General features: G+C 39.5%; 1 protein-coding gene across 1 annotated transcript in view; it reads right to left on the minus strand.

Moving 5' to 3' along the window:
- nrxn3a (neurexin 3a) overlaps nucleotides 1-20,202 on the minus strand; it is a 2,269,325-nt gene that overhangs the window by 2,228,088 nt on the left and 21,035 nt on the right. The window contains exon 3 of the mRNA XM_072273216.1: nucleotides 7,317-7,346. Coding sequence (XP_072129317.1) covers nucleotides 7,317-7,346 — 30 coding nt within the window. The remainder of the gene's footprint in view (nucleotides 1-7,316; nucleotides 7,347-20,202) is intronic.

The raw sequence follows: 20,202 nt of genomic DNA on the forward strand, positions 1-20,202 counted from the left end.
CAGAGACATCCCGGACCCTGGCACCCAGGAGGCAACAAACCATGCGGGTGTCCTTCTCACGTCCACAAAATCTGCTCCCCTGACTATAGAGTCTCCAATGACGACAGCTCTCCTCTTCTCCGTCCCACCCTTCTGCACCACACGGTCAGACTCAGTGCCAGAGTCCCTGCCACCATGCCTCACACCTAGTCGGTTGTCCCCGTCAACAGTATCCAGGACAGTAAAGTTATTATTCAGAAGAATGGCTACAGGGATGCTCTGCACTACCTGTCTGCTCACCTTTGCTTCCCCGCACCACCCCCCGTCACCCAACGACAGGAGCTACTACCTTGTTCGAAACTGTTTTCTCATTTACTCCGAAGATCACATATATGCACTAACCTTTGTGAAGGTGTATTTGGTTTGCAGAAAAGTCATAGCTTTCATCCCCAAAATCTACTTCACAGAGTCTCAAAAAAACACTCACAGACAGTTTCTATGGTCCTCAGAGCAGTGAACCCCAAATATTTACAACCATTGGAGTGAATAGGTTTCTTCCTGTCTCAGCCCAAAATGGATAAGCTCAAACTATATATTTCAAAGAGAATGGTATACAACATTAACAAGAGATCTGTTCTTCACAGAATGATCTACTATGTCAATATTCACACAGAAACATGTTAAAACAGGCAGTCATCTTTAATGAAAATTGGATTTTGCCTTTATGAGTGCCAATTTTAAAATTAATGTTGACAGATAACTCGAGCAACGCTGGCATTATTATTTTGCTGTCAACGTTTCAATTACACTGTTTTAACATAATCTTTTTTTATGAAATGTTGTACATCAGATTAAGTGTTTCAGACATTATCCACAAGCCTATTGTTTGTTTTACAACCGTAACATTCTTTAATATCAATATTGTTTAAAAAAGAGCACACAACTGATCACCAATACTCTGCCTCATTGATACACTTTACCAAAATATGAGAAATCTTACGATTGTTCAGACATCTCTTTAAGTTACCAATAACAAAGGGGAAAATCAGCCTCTGCTAACTGTGGATGCCTTAGCAGCTGGTACCTTACAGAGCTAAGTCCAGCCATGAAAGAAAAATGCCATTATTCCTGATAAATGACTTTGACATTGAGGCGATCATTGACCTTCACATCCCCAGATTAACTGCACTTCAAGAAGTAAACCTGACATTTAAATAAAGGACAGTGCACAAACCAATGATTAAAATCTGTCGCACATCTTTGATTCTTTAAACTTTTTTAATTTTTGATCATACATTTTTATCACCAGTGACAGGAAAAAATGAAGATACCATGGAACAAGAGGATGACCATTTTCCTCCTATTTCTGTTTGATGATGTTGCTTACTTCCTCACCTGTAAGACCAGTTAAATACAATGTAGGGCACGTACCTATTGCCAAACTATTTTCAGCAATGCATGGATGGAAATGCAGCTCTTCAAAAATACATAATTAGCATGACTGTCTTGCTAAAATCAAGAGTGCAACATGGTTACAGTCTGAATTACAATACAGCAGACAATCTTTACAGCCTGCAGTTGTCCAAAACCAAGTGTCTGGACTCCACTAACCCTCAGGTGGATCTCATACAAGCTCCAAAAATACAGGCAATACCCAGGTTACATAGTATTCCATTCCTGAAGACAGGTCATAAACAGAAATTCAGAAACTAATAAATTCAATGATGGTTGATTAACACAAATATTTGCTGTTTTCCCCGTGTACTTACAACAGTACAGAAACAAATGTCCACACCCAAAGACTATTTTTAATCACCTTAAGAATCAATGGATTTCACATTCCAGATATAATATTTCACAAGTGTCAATAGAGTAGATTGCCTTGTCAATTTCCAAAATAAATCTCTTAAACGGCCTTCCATTGTGGTAGATGCATTCTTAAAGACAATGTATTTGTTTAAATACTGTGGGGAGGTTACATGTAATGGGTTTTCTTTGCAGACTGCTTGCCTTTTGAATTAACTAGCTGCTACTTCTATTCCATAATTATATCTTGCACATGTAACTAACTTTCCTGCCTTCAAGATGTTTTAAAAATTGATGGCAGAATTCTGTAAGATGAAACACGGAGGGAGGATTTGATAGAAGTAGCTTTGGGAGCATGACTATCTCAGGATGCAAATGAGGTCTGAAGGCCAAATTAGCACCAGTTTTGGAGAACCATCCTGCAAACTTGGAAATGTTAGATCTTTCATGCCAATAAGTACATTTTCCTAACAGTCCAATCGTCATCCTCATGGCACCTATTAGTCATTATCAGCCGCACAAACAAAAAGGGCCATTTATTCCTACTCTGTTTTCCATCTATCAATCATTTCTCAGCTGTTTCCAGTTTAGTACCAGCAATCTTATGTGCCTTAGTTATGCACTGTAACTTCCAAAGTGGGAGCAAATGAAAATCCCCCAGAAAGCACAAACATACTAATATTGATTGATATCAGGTATTACTGCACTAATATTTTAACAGTCAATGGAAGACATATTGAATTTTTAATATCGACCAATCCAACAATCTGATGATGTAACATCCTCCAGTCCTACAAACCGCCGATCTCAAACTGCCAACTTGCAATTAATGATTACACAAATCCTCTTGCACACCCTTGCTTTCCCTTGCCACTCTATTGTTTAGTTCTGTTTTATTTATTCTAACAAAAGTTTTATTCATTTGGGGTGGGGCTGGTAAACAATAATACATAGAACATAGAACAGTGCAGCACAGTATAGGCCTTTCAACCCATAATGTTGGGCCGAACTTTTTAATCCTATTGCAAGATCAATCTAACATTTCTCTCCTACACAACCATCCGCTTCTCTTTTACCCATGTGCTTATCAAAGAGTCTCTTCACTGCCTTTAATGTATCAGACTCCACCACCACCCCTAGCAGCATGTACCAAACACACATCACTCTGTGTAAAATACTGCCTCTGACATCCACTTTCCCCCCAACACTTTAAAATGATGCCCTCTCGTAACAGTCATTTCAGCCCTGGGAAAATAGTCCTGGCTGGGCACTATCAATGCCTCGCATCATCTTATACACTATATCAAGCCATAGAGGCACAGAAAACTATAGCACAGATGCAGGCTCTTTGGCCCATCTAGTCCATGATGAACTATTTAAACTGCTTTGTCCATTGACCTGCACCCGGAGCATTGCCCTCCATACCCATGAGATATACCTCATCCTCCTTCATTCCAAAGGGAAAAGCCAGAGCTCACTCAACCTTTCCTTATAAGACATGCTTTCTCATCCAAACAGCATCACGCTAAATTTCCTCTGCACCCTCTCCAAGGCTTCCGCATCCTCCCTACAATGAGGCGATCAGAAATGAACATTATCCAACCATATTCTCCTTTACAACTTAAGCTGATGGAAGAAAACATGGATCCTATGTCCTGGGTTTTTCACTCACCAAAGGAGGAACAAGCAATACATCACGTAACCAGTCATACGTCCTCGCTGGTCTACTGGTGCCTGTCTGATTGCTTTTCTGCTTGTGTATCTGCTTACTTTAGTCGCTTTTTACTACAGAGATTACTGCTGTTAGCTCTGCCTTTTCTAAAATGCTGCTTCTCAGTGGCCTGAGACTACTGATTGTGCAGGAAGGGTTGCATGAGCAAAATCAGGAATGACAGGAGTGGTAGGCGCACAACTTAATACAGTGGAAATACATATCAATTTTCACTGAAAAAATTCTCTCCATGACCATCTTTTGTAGCGTTGCTGTGGTTGTCATGAAAAGTATATAATATGCTCCCCATAATCCCTAGATACTGTTGGTAACCATTTAGGTTGCATATTACAGTGTCTAAATGGGGCAAAAAAAAATTCATTTGAAAAAAAAATTTGACTGGGCTTTTCTGGAAGTTGCCCATTTGGACACTAGACTGCATCAAGCATTTGGCACATCAAATATGGATGAAATTCAGTTTACAGATATTTAAAGTTTCTTTTTAATAGTCTTTCATCAGTATTTAAACCACATGTTCAGGGACCTTAATTTTGGTACCAAATTTTACAGAAAAAAAATCCACTCAATTCCAAAAGCTTTTTTTTGAGTAAATTTCCATTTTAAGTGACATCAAGGTCAGTTGACACCAACTACAAAGAGCCAAAAATAAATGGTATTTGCAAAAGCCAAAGGGTGGTAATTGTTGGAATAATATTAGAGTGCCCTGGAGATTATTAGTGGGGTTGGAAAGGGAAATTCAATTTTCCAATAAAGATTCACATAATGAACGAATTATGGATAACAAAAACTAAAAATGCAAGCAAAATACAAATGCCTTTCTAATGCATAGACTAAGTAAAAATGCTACTTCCCTGTGGTCTGAGACTACTGATAGTGCACGAAAAGTTGCACAAGTGAAATCAGGGGTGAGGGGAGTGGAAGAGCACAATTAGATAGAGTGGAGATACAAGTCAACATTCACTGAGAAAATTTCTCTTCATGACAGTCATCTGCAGACTTGCTGTGGTTGTCAAAAAGAAAGTATATTATGCTCCCCATGATCCCCAGATACAACCCAAGGAAAATGAAAAAACACAGAACTGTGCATTTGTAAATTTAAACAGATTTGCATATTGATATTGACTTTGCAAAGTCTTATTGGGGTTGAATAGAAGAATTGTATTCATTGTCTTACATTTCCTGAAGGTAGAATATTCAATTGGTTATTTTTATTAGTTACTACTTTTGCCACAATTCTTAATCTTTCATTAACCACATCAATGGAGCATCCTGCTTATTTTAGACCCAAAGCAAAATGTCTTTCGAAAACACAATGGGCCTACAGCACCTGTTTCAAGAGTATATGCTCAGTTAAGATTTCCAAAGACTGTTATAAACAAAGTGACATAAATAAAAGATGAAGTTATTTGAAAACCTCAATAGCGTTTTCCCCCAATTCATCTACAGAGTTAAAGCGAACATAGACTGTCATTGGTACAAAAAGGCTCAAGAGTTTTATTATTAATATTTGCACATAGCATTACAAAAACACTATGTGTGACATTTTATCAATCTGTTCCAATTACTGTTTTAATAGATATCAATGAAGATATTCTGTCTCATTGCTTTGAAGTGAAACTGGGAAATTTCTATGAGTATCATTCATATATGAATACCATTAGATCTATTTTCTATCTTCATACTTTCTCTACTAAATGGAGAAATATGGCAACTATCCCCATGGAAGGAGCAGATAGACAAACAGGTTCTATATATCCAAATATCCTTACAAACATTAAGGTTCTAAGTTCACATTCCTCAAAGAAGAGAAATTCAATCACAGCAGAACACAATGTTTACCAGTGGACAAAACACGGCTGTACACTCTGCTGAATTCTTCACTACATTGTAGCACGTGCTGTTGCTTAGTATTACTAACATCAATTGTTCTTTACCAGAGTATTCAGAAAACAGCATGTGATCACATTCACTTTATTGATGCACAAAATAGATCTTAAATTTTCATCCTACGAAAAGTCAGCCAACATTTGATACACCACAGAAAATTAAAATTTGTGAAAGCACTAACAGGGAAGTTGACACATCACCCACAATGAACACATGCATCTTTCCTTAAGATATTTAAAAAAAGGAATGTTGCAACATAATGTTGAAAAACCTAATTAGAGAGCAAGTGGAAAGTGCAAACGATGACATCGTTTATCAGAAAGCTGTCAACCTATTCCTGAAACCAGACTGAAAATAAAATGGCACAGTGGGGAAAACGGTACTAGCTACCTCACTTTCTTCCTTTTCTACTTATAGTGAGATGAAGTAATTTTCTGTCAAATAAATTCATATTTGTAGTACATGGAGACAGCATGAAAATAAAAACAGACTACAACATTCAATTCTTTCTGTCAATCAAGTATCTAACCAATCCTTGTAATAGGTTTAAATTTACACAATTACACACAAATCTCTTGATATACTTGTAGGAGTTTATTTGTGTTGTTCAGCATGAAAAGCTGGATTAATATACTTAATTAACATCCATCACTATTTAATTGGCAACGACTGTTTTTGAATGCATGAAATCAGCCAAAATAATTCTCACCAACTCTTCATTTGCTTTGTAGTAATAGTGGGGCTTGTCCACATAACACACAAAGAGGTGTTTAAGAATATGACTCTACAAGGCTCTAATGTAGCATTAGCTCACAGTTTAGCTCATGTAAAGCAAGTGCTTATGCTTCAACATTGCATAGGATTTTTACTGTTTAAAAAAAACAAACTTTAAAAAATCTAGACAATATCTTCTCAATGGAATTCAACATCAAATGCATTAACATTAAAATAGATAGTACTTCACGTAACCAGCATATGCATTATTTTAGCAATTACATCAAGATAGAAAAACTGAAGCTTATGTGAGTAAAACAATTTCCAGTCAATATTACCAAGCCAAAGTCTGAAATGCATTTCAGCTGAGTTGCGATACCACAATGACAGATCAACAATCTTAAATACAAAATATATTTTTAACAAACATATCTTTGTTTGTAAGCAGTGAAAATAAAAAAAAGACATAACTCTACCTTTACTTCTACCTACAGAAATGAAGTTTGGATCCAAGAAAGCATGAAATCCATCATTGAGGGGCAATGAAGAAGGGGGAAGGATAACAAATTAGGAACACTTCAACACATCACACACCAAACACAACAAAGAAAAATCAAAGCTGTGAATTATTGCAGAAATCTGCAGTAATCCACTAAATTTGTTGAAAAATATACAAAAATCATGTAGATGCAGCACTGAACATAATATACACATACGTGCAATGGCAAAACCAAAATGCAAAAATTAAACTGCTTATGCAGTTCTGGATATCAATGGTCACCAGTGTGAAAATATCATGTGCATTATTTCCACCCATTGATAGCCCCGATTCAGCAATTATTACTGGGATTTTTTATTAAGTCCCTTGGAATCATGCAACATTGAAAATATGAATCTGTGCATACATATACAATGTTCTCTGGGGTCACTGCAAGTGTAGCTAGCGACACATTAAGAAAGCATCCTGAATATCAGGTGTTCACCCTCATGATGCAGTCACGCTCCAAAAGAGCCATCGGAATCATCCACTCAGCATTCAAAATTAAACAGGCTGCAGTAATAGAAAGCCTTGAAATAGCTAACGCAGGAAACAGAAATTCACCCACCACATTGCTACTCAACAGACTAGCAGCGGGGGGGAGGGGGGGTGGAGAAAAGGAAGTTAATAGAAGCAGAAAGACAGGAAAAGATAGCATACCTTGCTCGCCCATCATCAGATGTGAGAAACCTTTGAAGAGGAAGAAATAAGGTCAAAGAAGATAAACAAGAGTTTCATACAATACCGGTTGGTATTGTGATATCACATACTTAAAGGCTAAGTATGTTATCAGTCACACTGAAGCTTTTTGCCACGAGTGGAAAAAGCTTACATCACTATTAAACTAAGAAAGACTAAATTCATTCCAAAGAATCAAACGAGTCACCTTTTGCCTTTGAACATATATAAGCAGCATAAAAACTATGCAAGCTGTATCCCTTTTAGATACTGTCTAGGTTAAGCTATGGACATGAGGTATTTGTTCAATTTCTCCTCCTCTTTCAAATCTTCAACTATTAGCTACAACTATTAAGTATAACATCCTGTAATTAGTTTTCTTGTACAAACAACGAATCATAATTTTAACCATATATTATTATGACTAGCACACTAAGGGGTCATCAATAAATCTGGCGGCTAATTGTTTACTATAAGGAATTAAGGAATGTATTCCAGATAATCCTTCATTTTCCCTCTTGCTCATAAAAGATACAGCATGCACAAACTCCTTCTGCAAAATGCTACATCATTACAAAGGAACGCAAATTTATTACTGAATTAGGGTCATTTATTTACAGTGACAAAGAGTACAACTCATTAGTTTTGGGTTGGTGGGGAAGATGTAGGCAAGAACAAAAAAAAAGTAGCTAACATGGGAAATAAATCAAATGATTATTTAATTCTTTTTGGTCAATTACTGAACAGTTTTAAACTCAGCTCGCCAATTCCTCTCAGTGAAACCATTACCAGTTTTTTTTTAGAAAAATAGTTTAGTCAGTAATATAACTGCCTTAGTGATCATTAATCTTTTTCTCCACAGGAGAGCAACTTGGTGCTATCTGCAACATCACCCACTAGATAAACCTGCCCAATTTCATAGTGGTTCATTCTCATTTGTTATGGCTCTATTTCTTTAGACATTCACTGCCTTTCAATGCAGATAACTCAAGCAAGGGTTTTTATTTTGTCAAAATACTGACTGAGCTGCCTTGCCTAATGCAGCTCCTTTGGGGAAGAGTAGTTATCGTGCAACACTTTTTCAAAATCTTTGCTATTTAATGCCATTTTTAGCAAAGCAGAAGATTGGCAACATCTTGCAAGTTAGTCATTAGTTAAATTTACTTGGTGGAGGAAGAGCTCACCTGGCACACGGTTGACTTCTGAAAGCGGAAATTGCAAGGAAGGAAAGAACCAGACGTTAGACACACTGCCAGCACTTGCCTTTGCATGGAACTGCATCATGCACAAGAATAGAAGGACCATGCGTTTGAACATGCAAGCGATAAACACTGTGCATGTATGAACTTTACAAAACAAAACTTCACATTTCATCATCTGTCCGGCAGCTGGAATCAGATCGGTTCTCACTTAAGAAGAGAAAGCTACTCAACGATAATTAAGAATATTTCAAAATATTCTTTAGTCATTGTACAACTGAATTGTTTGTTTCTACAAAAGGATTCTCCAGTAAATTTTCAGCATGGTGAACATGCTCTCTTAAAAATACAAAAATTTACGACCAATTGTAGAACTGACAATACTAAAAGACCATATGAATAGCATGTGTGGTTTGCCAAGTCACCTTCATTGCAGATATAGCACTTGAAAATGCAAGCAATTTTCAGACTGAAAGGACTTCTCTTACCTTCAGAGAAAAGCAGCAAGTTCTTACTGACCATATAAAAAATCCTCTTAAACCTTTAAACTTTTTTCGCCCTCCTTTCCAGGTTGTTGGTCCTGGAACAGTTCCCCCTCCCAAGCATAACAATCTTTGTTTTATGTTTGAGATGAAGAAGACAAATCATCTAGCTCAGAATGTCTTTCTGTTTTGTTTTAAGGAGTAGTTAGCATCAGAATTATTTTCACTATTGGCATCACTATTCTTCACTGAATTACATGAGCCATCCCTAAAGTTCCCATTCTAACATTTGGTTCTATTGGAGAAGGTTAAAATAAGCAGCTGGTAATATTACACACGTACAGCTCTGGGCAGTAAGTGCCGAATTCCTGCCATAATGTTTGCAGGGGTAGATGTTAGTTAGGAGATTATTACAGCCACAAAACTGAGAGTCCATCTGCATTTTATATATGTATTCTCCTTATTGTATTTTATAGTTTATTTTATTATGTATTGTACTGTACTGCAGCTGCAAAGCAACAAATTTCACAACATATGCCAGTGCTTATGGCCATAATAAATCCTATACTTTATGGCTATGGTTATTAAACCCGATTCTGATTCAACACAAGAAATTCTGCAGATGCTGGAAACCCAGAGTAGCACACATGGAGGAACTCAGCAAGTCAGACAGCAGCCACGGGAAAGCATAAACAGTCTACGTTAAGGGACAGGCCCTTCAGCACGAGTTCAGATGAAGGGTCTCAATCCAAAAGGTCAACTGTGAATTCCTTTCCCTGGATGCTGCCCGACCTGCTGCGTTCCTCCACCATTTCCTACGCAAGGCCATCTGCAAACTGTGAATATATGTTAAAAACGTGTATATTTTGTTACACAATCCTCAGATCTGACAATAAAAATTGTTTGTGTGAAATTTACTATTTGCTTTATAATGTTAAAACCTTCAGCTATTGACAGTTTAACCGAGTCAGAGTCACAGAAATCCCTATGGAGCCTAGTCTTGCTGGAATGCTGATGCTTTATGGAGTGTCATGTCACTTCTATCCCATGCCCGGTGAAACATGGCTTAGGATATTCACTCGTGAGATTTCCAAAGGGATTCTAATAAAGGAGTTAATGGAGAAGAGTTTGTGTTTAAATATTCTATATTCGTTAAATATTTATATTTATTTACAAGTATTTCTGTGTTTTATTACCAATATTTAATCTTTTTTAAGTATTTATTTATTTGTGGCTATGCAGAAAACACTAACTGAAATCAGGGTGTGACAGTGTTGTGGTTCGGGTGATACTGTTACAGTACCAGTGACCAGAGTTCAGTTCCACCCCTGTCAGGAGTTTGTACGTTCTCTTTCCATAACCACATGGGTTTCCTCTGGGTGCTCTGTTTTCCTCCCACATTCCAAAGATATTCAGAGCAGTAGGTTAATTGGTCACATGGGAGTAATTGGGCAGCGGGGCCTTGTTGGACCAGAACAGCCTGTGAACATGCAGAATCTTTAAATAAAAATAGGAAAATAGGCGCTTCTATCCAGTGGTTCTCGCACATCAGGAAGCATCCTTTAAAATTTATCTTATGCTAATTCCTCTTTTTTAATTCTTCTTGCACACCCATAAACAGCCCCCAATTTAAACACTAACCTACAAAATAGAGTAATTTACAGTGACACACAAAGTGCTGGAGGAATGATTTCTCTCTCTCTCTCTCTCCCCCTTGATGCTGTCGGAGGATGGTGCCAGAGAAAGATTTAGTCAATGCCGTTTGTGGATTGTGGACTGAAATGCATTTATGATGCATTTCTACTGTTTCCGGTCGCTTTTTTTTGTTGCTAGTTTGGGCGATTTTGAATCAAAGCAGCCTGCCGAAAAGGAACGCCAAGCTAAACTGAAATATGCTTTTTGATTTTGTGTTTTGCATTCTGTGTTTTTGCTCATTTTTTTAAGACGCCATTTGCCTGATTATTTTTGCACATGGAGAAGGGTTGATGTTTTTCTTCTAATGGGTTCCACATTTCTTCTTTGTTTCCTGGCTGTATGTGTGGAAGACGAACCTCAGGGTTGTATGCTGCATACATATTTGATAATAAATGTACTTTAAATCCTTTGAACTCAGCGGGTCAGGTAGCTTTTAATGGAAGGGAATAAAGAGCCTATATTTTGGCCAAGACACTTCGTCCTGTGCCCACTCAGCCTACCAAAGTACATGTGTTTGGGAAGTGGCCTAAAAGTGGACCACTCGGGGAAACATTCAAGATTCACAGAGAGAAAGTGCAAAATTCATATAGTACAAGAGGTCAGCACTGAATCTCAGTCATTCAAGGTGTGAAGCAACAATCCTATTTTGCTACTATTCTTAGACACCCAATTCAAACTAAAATCAGACAGATCAGATTGGAAAAACTTGTGTCTGTGTATATTAGAAAGTGGAATGGTTAGCTGCATAAATTCAGGGTCACCGATGAAGGTGTGAAAACAGGAGGATTTACAGGTGGGGTAGGCTGTAAAGAGGCCCGTGCAGAGAATGAACAATTGTTCTTTGTTGAGCTGAAAGGCGTGTTGTCCTGTAACTTCTATTGCCTTGAACTGATCCTTGGTCAGTCGAGCTAAGTGCAATTTTTCATAGCACTATACTGTGTCCCTGATATTCATACCATTTATATCAAAGGACTGAAATGAAGATGCTGGAAATCTTAAGGAACACATGCACAAAGTGCCAGAGGAACTTGGCAAGTCAGGCCAAAACATGTCTTCTGTATACTCACCAACTACACCCTCCTGGGTATGATCTTTGTCTTAAGAAACTACACCTTGTTCAACACACACAAAATGCTGGAAGAACTCAGCAGGTCAGGCAGAATTTACAGGAAGGAATACAGTCAAAGTTTTGGGCCAAGACTATTCAACAGGATTTGGGAGGAAGGGGGAAGAAGAGAGAATGAGAAGGTAAGAGGAGGAGGAGGAGAGGGAAAGCAAGCAGCCAGGCAATAGGTAAAACCAGGTGAGGGTGAAGTTGAGTGGGTGGGGGAACAAGGACGAAGTAAGAAGCTGGAAAGGAAGGAATCTGATATATAAATGTGTTTATATGCTACTAATTGGTGGCAAATTTCTAAGCATTTATATTTTTTGTAAGGTGCAGTAGTTCTAATTAAGTGGATGATCAGTGAACTTCACAGTTTAGTGTCCCCAAATGGTGTAATGAAAGATTATGTCATGCATTTCCACTCTACTCAGTGTCAAATGAAGTACTTCTACTTTAGAAAAGGAGTGGATTAAAAGTCAAAGCCCCTTATTCTTGGTTTGGTCAACTGAGCCTAGAAACAGGGCAACAGTAACAAGCACTGAAAAACCTAATTAATTAATTAATTAAAATTTTAAGGATATCTACAAAGAAAATAGCTGTTAATGATAAAAAGATAAAGATTAACTTTATCTATCACGTGTACATTGAAACATTGAATGTATAGTACAGTGAAATGCATTGCTTATGTCAACGACCAACATAATCCAATATGTGCTAGAGACAGCCCGCAAGTGCCGCTATGCTTCCGGCACCAACATAGCATGTCCACAACTTACTAATACTAACCCGTATGTCTGTGGACCGTGGGAGGAAACTGGAGCACCCGGAGAAAGGCCACAGGGAAAATGTACAAATTCCTTACAGGCAGTGGTGAGAATTGAACCCCAATCTCACAACTGGTGCTACGATGGCGTTACACTAACTAGCATGCTGCCCTGACGTTAACGTCCTCTCAGACATTATTCTATCTCGTAAGCATTCACAGAGCTCCATCCAAACTGAAGCAAGCAAATAGCTCCATCACCTTAGTGAAAGAATGACTTGACAAGAGTTTCTGGAAGGAGAATCCAAGGGAGAAAAAGCAAAAAACACAACAAATGCTGAAACAGCTAAGTATTCAAACAACGTGCATTGGAAAACAGAAGCAAAAAAAGTGAAAAATCAATGTGACAGGAGTAGGAGATTAAAACAAAGGGAATTAATTGCAACAAGGACACTTTTCCAGAGTTGGTTTCCAGACAGTCTTCTGAGTTTAAATGCTTGTGAATAATTATGCAGGATTGACAGACAATGGAGAAGAGCATTTACCCAAGGAGATACAGCTCTCTGCACATACTGATGAGGAGAGAGTGCATGGAACTAAGTAAAAGGGAAAAATTATGGTATTGCTTTGCACTGCTGTAACTATATGTTATAATTGTGGTTCTGAAAGTATTAGTCTTTGGTTTGTCCTGTTTTCTGTAATATCACTCCGGAGAAACATTGTATCATTTTTTAAATACATGTATGCATTTCTAAATGACAATAAAAGAGGACTGAGTGTTCTCATAATCTAATTCTATAGATATATTGATCATGCCCACAAGACAATGAATCTCAGGGTTGTACATGATGATATATAAATAAAAATAAATTTATACACACTTTGATAATAAATTTATTTCAAACATTGAACTTAAAGACAAAGGCCTAAAACAAAGCAGAACAAGAATTAATCAACATGGCACACAATTTTGAGAGAGTTAAGAGCAGTGAAATGCAAGGTTTCTTTTGGGTGTGATTTTGTTTCATCTATACTAGTGCTGCTTTTCTGCTATCCTACTTCCCAAATATCATCAAGATTAGTAAATTCATCTCTAAAGACCTTTCAGCCACATTGGTCTGATTGCTAACAATATCCTAATTCTAGAGAAATGGTCTAAGTGTATTTTAAGGATCTAGACGAGCAAAATAGTTGATCTGATAAACTATCTTGAAGACATAACATACTGCATCAGAAAGTGATTTAATGTTGACGATGAGGGCAGAATTAGAAGAGTATAAAGTTAGTAGGTGTCATAGAAAACTTAAAATTGAGAAATATTGCCTTCCACAGAGTGGCGGGTGTGTAAGATGGGCTTTATTGCTGTACCAATTAATGGGCTTAAAGAGATAAATGAAGCAACATTTGATTATTAATATGGATACAAATTATAACTAAGCTCAGAGAAAAAACTAATCAAACATACTCTGCGACGTTATTATTCCTCGGCTGCTGAGTCAATAAAAATTGTTGAGCCAAGGAAGGCAATCAGTCAAAGAGAATGTTAAGTTGGTTAGATATTATGGAGTAATGTTTGATTTACCTGTTGTGATGTGCACACTATCCCCTGAGGAATATTTCTGTACAGTTTAAGGAGCTTGGGCAGAGTGAAGGATTGTGGATTGTACAACAGAATTGTTTCATGAGTAAAAATGTTCCCCTTAATAAAAATCAGCATCAAAAAATGCCAAGCCCCACCTCACTACCAACTTTATTTTTTCAAAACTACCTTCAGCAATATACATATATTGTTTCTTCTTCAGACTAGCTCTATGTTGGAAATGTTGTTACAAGCAACGTAGACCTCCACTCCCCTTCCCCAAAACTCATTTTGCAACACAGAATGCTGAAGGAACTCAGCAGGCCAGGCAGCATCTATGGTAAAAAAAAAAGTAAACAGTTAATGTTTTGGGCTAAGACCCTTCTTCAGGACTAAGTTTCTTGAGCAATTAATTCTATGACACAAGAAAATGAAGTCTGGAGCAAAAGCCCACCATGCTGACCACTCCTCGGCCTCTGTAGATGCTGTTGGACTCTCTGCATTCCTCTAGTAGTTTAGTTTTAGCCTCAAAATACAGGGATGTCCCCACAGAGCAGAAGAGGAGGAATTTCTTTAGATAGAGGGTGGATTAATCAGTGGAATTCATTGCGAAGGGTGGCTGTGGAGGCCAAGTCACTTGGTACATTTAAAAAACAGAGGATGATAGGTCCTTGATTAGTAAGGGTGTTAAAGGTTACGGGGAGAATGTGGTCGAGTGGGATAATAAATCAGCCACGATGGGATGACTTGATGGGCCAATTGAACTAATTCTGCCCCACTTTTTTTTTTTTTTAGCATACTTACTGAATCAGAAAATACACTGAGGTCTGTAACTGAAGCTTAGAGGATTAGCCCTGTATAATACATTCATCCTAAAATTATAAACACAATGGGTCCCTACTAAGCACAGCTTTCCCTCTCCTACTCCCACCCGACTATCTTCATTCTAGTTTCCCTTATCCTTCTGATCTCCTCACCTCCCTCTGATGCCCCTCCTCCTTCTCTTTCTCCCTTGGTCCACGATTGTCTCCTATCAGATTCCCTCTTCAGCCTATCATCTCCCAGCTTCCTACTTCATCCCCCCCCCCCAATGCACCTTCCCCCTCACCTGGTCTTTCCTCTCCCCACCTACCTTCTTATTATCGTTTCTTCCCCCTTCCTTTCCAGTCCTGATGAAGGGTCTCAGCCCAAAACAACTATCTATTCCCCTCCATAGACGGTGGTTGACCTGCAGTATTCCTCCTGCATTTTGCATGTGTCATCCTAAATTTCTCACGCTGTACACAATGCACTAAGCAAGGTAGCTTAATCAAAGCCCTGAGGGAATATTATGATCTAATACTTATAACTGGATCAGAGTGAATGCAAAACTTTTTACACATGGAGGCATTCTGAAAGGCATAGAAGTTTCAAATAACATACCATTATGACATCACTTGCATTAAATTATCTTTCATGGGCAGAGCCTGCAAAGAGCTGAAGGTCTAGGCTTTAGGAAGGATGTCAAGGTCTTCATAGAGATTTACTAGAACGGAACTAGGATGGTAAAAGCTAATTTAATCTTTCTAATTTATACAGAGATCCACAATAAAATCTGATCTTTTACCTTACAGAAACAAAGGAAAAATTTACTAGAGGCATTCAAACATGAGTTTTGTTAGAACTCTGAAATAAAAGATGGGTAAGGAATTGGAAGAATCGGAATCAGGTTTAATACCACCAGCATATGTCGTGAAATTTTTTTTTAATCTTAGTGGCACCGGTCCAATACAATATATAATAGAGAAGATTAGCTGAGTTACAGTAAATACATGTACATATATATTTACTGTAATTCACTTTTTTATCACATAGCTATTGGCCTTCATCAACCATGGGATTGAGTTTAAGAGCCCAGAGGTAATGTTGCAGTTATACTGGACCCCGGTCAGTCCCCACTTGGAGTTCTGTGCTCAGTTCTGGTCACCTCACTACAGAAAGGTCGTGGAATCCATGGAAAGGGTGCAGAGGAGATTTACAAGGATGTTGCCTGGATTGGGGAGCATGACTTCTGAGAATAGGTTGAGGGAACTTGGCCTTTTCTCCTTGGAGCAAAAGAGGGTGAGAGGTGACCTGATAGAGGTGTACAGGATGATGAGAGGCATTGATTGTGTGGATAATCAGAGGCTTTTTCCCCCAGGGCTGAAATGGCTAGCACAAGAAGGCATAGTTTTAAGGTGCTTGCAGAGGAGATGTCAGGGTAAGGTTTTTTTTATATATAAAGACAGAGAGTGGTGAGTGCTTGGAATGGGCTGCTGGCGGCAGTGGAGGTGGAGACGATAGGGTCTTTTAAGAGGCTCCTGGACAGGTACATGGAGCACAGAAAAACAGAAGGCTATGGATAACCCTAGGTAGTTCTAAGGTAAGGACATGTTCGGCACAGCTTTGTGGGCCGAAGGGCTCCTATTGTGCTGTAATTTTTCTATGTTTCTATGTTACATTAAATAAATAGTGTAAAAACAGAAATTAAAAAGACACACATACACACGAGTTGACGTTTCAGGCTGAGCCCCTTCAGCAGGACTGGAGAAAAGAAGATGAGGAGTCAGAGTTAGAAGGTGGGAAGGTGGGGGCAGGGGAGGAAGAAACACAAGGTGATAGGTGAAACCGGAGGGGGAGGAGTGAAGTAAAGAGCTGGGAAGTTGATTGGTGAAAGAGATACAGGGCTGGAGAAGGGGGAATCTGATAGGAGAGGACAGAAGGTCATGGAAGAAAAAAAGGGGGAGCAGCATCCACAGGAGGTGATGGATAGATAAGGAAATAAGGTAAGAGAGGGAAAAAGGGATGGAGTTTGGTGGGGGGGGGAATCTATAACCAAGAAATTGATGTTCATGCCATCAGATTATAACATAATAATTACAACATGGAAACAGCCCATCTTGGCCCTTCTAGTCCATGCCGAACGCTTACTCTCACCATCCCATCTACCTGCACTCAGCCCATAACCCTCCATTCCTTCCCTGTCCATATACCCATCCAATTTATTTTTAAAATGACAAAAATCAAAACTGCCTCTATCACTTCTAATGGAAGGTCGTTCCACACAGCTACCACTCTGAGTAAAGAGGTTCCCCCTCATGTTACCCCTAAACTTTTGCCCCTTAACTCTCAACTCATGTCCTCTTGTTTGAATCTCCCCTACTCTCAATGGAAAAAGGCTATCCACATCAGCTCTATCTATCCCCCTCAATCTTATTGGAGGCAACCCAGGCAGAATATAACATGTTGCTCCTCCAAATTGACTGACATGTCAGAATAGGAATGGAAAGTGGAATTAAAATGGATGGCCACTGGGATATCCTGCTTTTTCCCCCCAGTGGACAGAGCATAGTTGCTCGGATAATTCTCTATAACTTCTGCCATCTCAAATGGGATCTCATCACCAAGTACATCTTTCCTGCCCCCCCCCCAAACTTTCTGCTGGGAATGCTGCCTATGTGACTCCTTGTCCATTCATCCCTCCCCACTGATCTCCCTCCTGGCACTTATCCTTGCAAGTAGAACAAGTGTTACACCTGCCTCAACATCTCCTCCCTCACTACCATTCAGGGCCCCCAAACAGTCCTTCCAGCTGAGGCAACACTTCACCTGAGAGTCTCTTGGTGTCACCTACTGTATCTGGTGTGGTCTCCTGTACATCGGTGAGACCTGATGTAGATTAGGAGGTTGCTTTGCCGAGCACCTGTGCTCCATCCGCCAGAAAAAGCGGGATCTCCCAGTGGCCGCCCATTTTAATTCCACTTCCAATTCCCATTCTGACATGTCAGTCCATGGACTCCTCTACCTCTGCGATGAGGCACATTCAAGTTGGAGGAACAACACCTTATATTCCAACTGGGTAGCCTGCAACCTGATGGCACGAACATCAACTTCTTGAACTTCCAGTAATGCCCCTCCCCTTCTCCTTCCTCATTTCCATTTCCCCCCTCTCAGCTTATCTCCTTGCCTGCGCATCACCTCCCTCTGGTGCTCCTCTCTCTTTTCTTTCTTCCATGGCCTTCTGACCTCTCCCATCAGATCCCCCCTTCTCCAGCCCTGAATCTCTTTCACCAATCAACTTCCCAGCTCTTTACTCCCACCTCCTGGTTTCACCTATCGCCCTGCGTTTCTTCCTCCCCTCCCCCCACCTTCTCACTCTGACTCATTATTTTTTCTCCAGTCCTGATGAAGGGTGTCAGCCCGAAACATCGACTGTACTCTTTCCCATAGTCGCTGCCTGGCCTGCTGAGTTCCTCCAGCACTATGTCTGTGTGTTGCATTAAAAAAGGGTAGTGAGGTAGCGTTCATGGGTTCGATAGCCATTCAGATATTGGATGACAGAGAAAGAAGCCATTCTTAAATCGTCAAATGTGCGGCTTCAGGTTTCTTCACCTCCTCCCTGCTGGTAGCAATGAGACCAAGGCACGACTTGAGTGATGGGGGTCCTTCATGATGGATGCCTCCATTTTGAGGCACCACTACTTGAAGATGTGCTGCATACTATGGAGGATAGTGCCCATGATGGATCTGTCCAAGTTTACATCTCTCTGCAGCTGATTTCAATCGTGTGCAATAGCAGCACCCACCCAAGCACCACCCCCACCCCCAAACCATACCAGACAGTGATGCCGTCAGTTGGAATGCTCTCTATGATTCTATGGCCATCAGCTCCCCATTGGGCAGCACAGTAGCACAGCAGCACAGCAGTTAGCATAGTATAATGTTACTAGAGCACCAGCAATCACTGCTTGGATTCAATTCTGTGGGGAGCTTGTATGCTCTCCCCATGAACATGTGGGTTTCCTCTGGGTGCTCCAGATGCCTCCCACTTTCAAAAAAATGCAAGATGTGGATTAGTAGCATCTTCGCCCTCAACCTGGCCTCACCCATCATCTGCCAGCTTGTATTTATTCCTGTCCCCTCCCCCCCAACCTTCTTATTCGCACCTCTTTCCCCCTTCCTTGCCAGTTCCGACAAAGGGTCCCAGTCCAAAACCGACAGTCTATTCCCCTCCATAGATACGGCTTCACCTGCTATGCTCCACCAGCATTTTGTGTGTGTTAAACAAGGGTGTAATTCCTAAATTCACAGACCGCACTCAGGAAGGTACAGTTGGTAGGCAGACAGAAGAGATATTTTGGAGCAATCATGAAGCCCTGATTTTACAGACTAGAAATTTATTAATTTAATACTTATTTATGTATTGAGATTCAGCACAGAATAGGCCCTTCGAGCCATGCTGCCCAGCAATTCCCCCAACTTAATGCTAGCTTATTCACAGGACCTTTTACAATGACCTATTAACCTCGAAACCAGTACGTCTTTGGACTGTGGGAAGAAACCGGAGCATCTGGAGGAGATCCACGCAGTCACAGGGAGAATGTACAACCTCCTTACAGGCGGCAACAGGAACTGAACCCCGGTGGTCTGTACCATAAAACGCTGTGCTAACAATGTTACCGTGCTTCCGTAAATATATTAATACATATTACAGTATCCTTCCCAAAATCAGGTTAAGGAATTTGACAGTATGGTGCAATAGTCTGTGTAATATGGAGGGATTATTTCAAGGGATTGGAAAATTTGATTCAATGAAAATCTAGATCAATTTATTCAACTCCAGAGCAATTTGCATGCCTTCATTTGACACTGCTGCTGACCAGCAAGGCCAAATCCATAATGATGTTTAACCTTTTCGATTCAAAGACTGAAATGCAATCACTGTGCTTAATCAGGAAATCATCACAGGTTTACCGCTGCAGAATAAGATGTCTACAACAATTTTTATGCAAATAAGGCTGGCTCGTGTCAATACAAATGCAAATGAAAATTGATTGAGGTGCTTGTAAAATGAATTTTAGACCAAGAACACCAGATTTGAAGTAGAAGAATGCATTCAAATGTACAACTGGAACATTAAGATCTGAATATTTTTGAATTTGTTTTAAGTCATTTTAATTTAAACAATAATGCTTCCATGTCTATTGAGCTTGATTAGCATAGGTTAATTCTTTCCATAGATCATCC

The sequence above is a fragment of the Mobula birostris genome, chromosome 1 (genome assembly GCF_030028105.1).
Source record: "Mobula birostris isolate sMobBir1 chromosome 1, sMobBir1.hap1, whole genome shotgun sequence".
NCBI lineage: Eukaryota > Metazoa > Chordata > Chondrichthyes > Myliobatiformes > Myliobatidae > Mobula > Mobula birostris.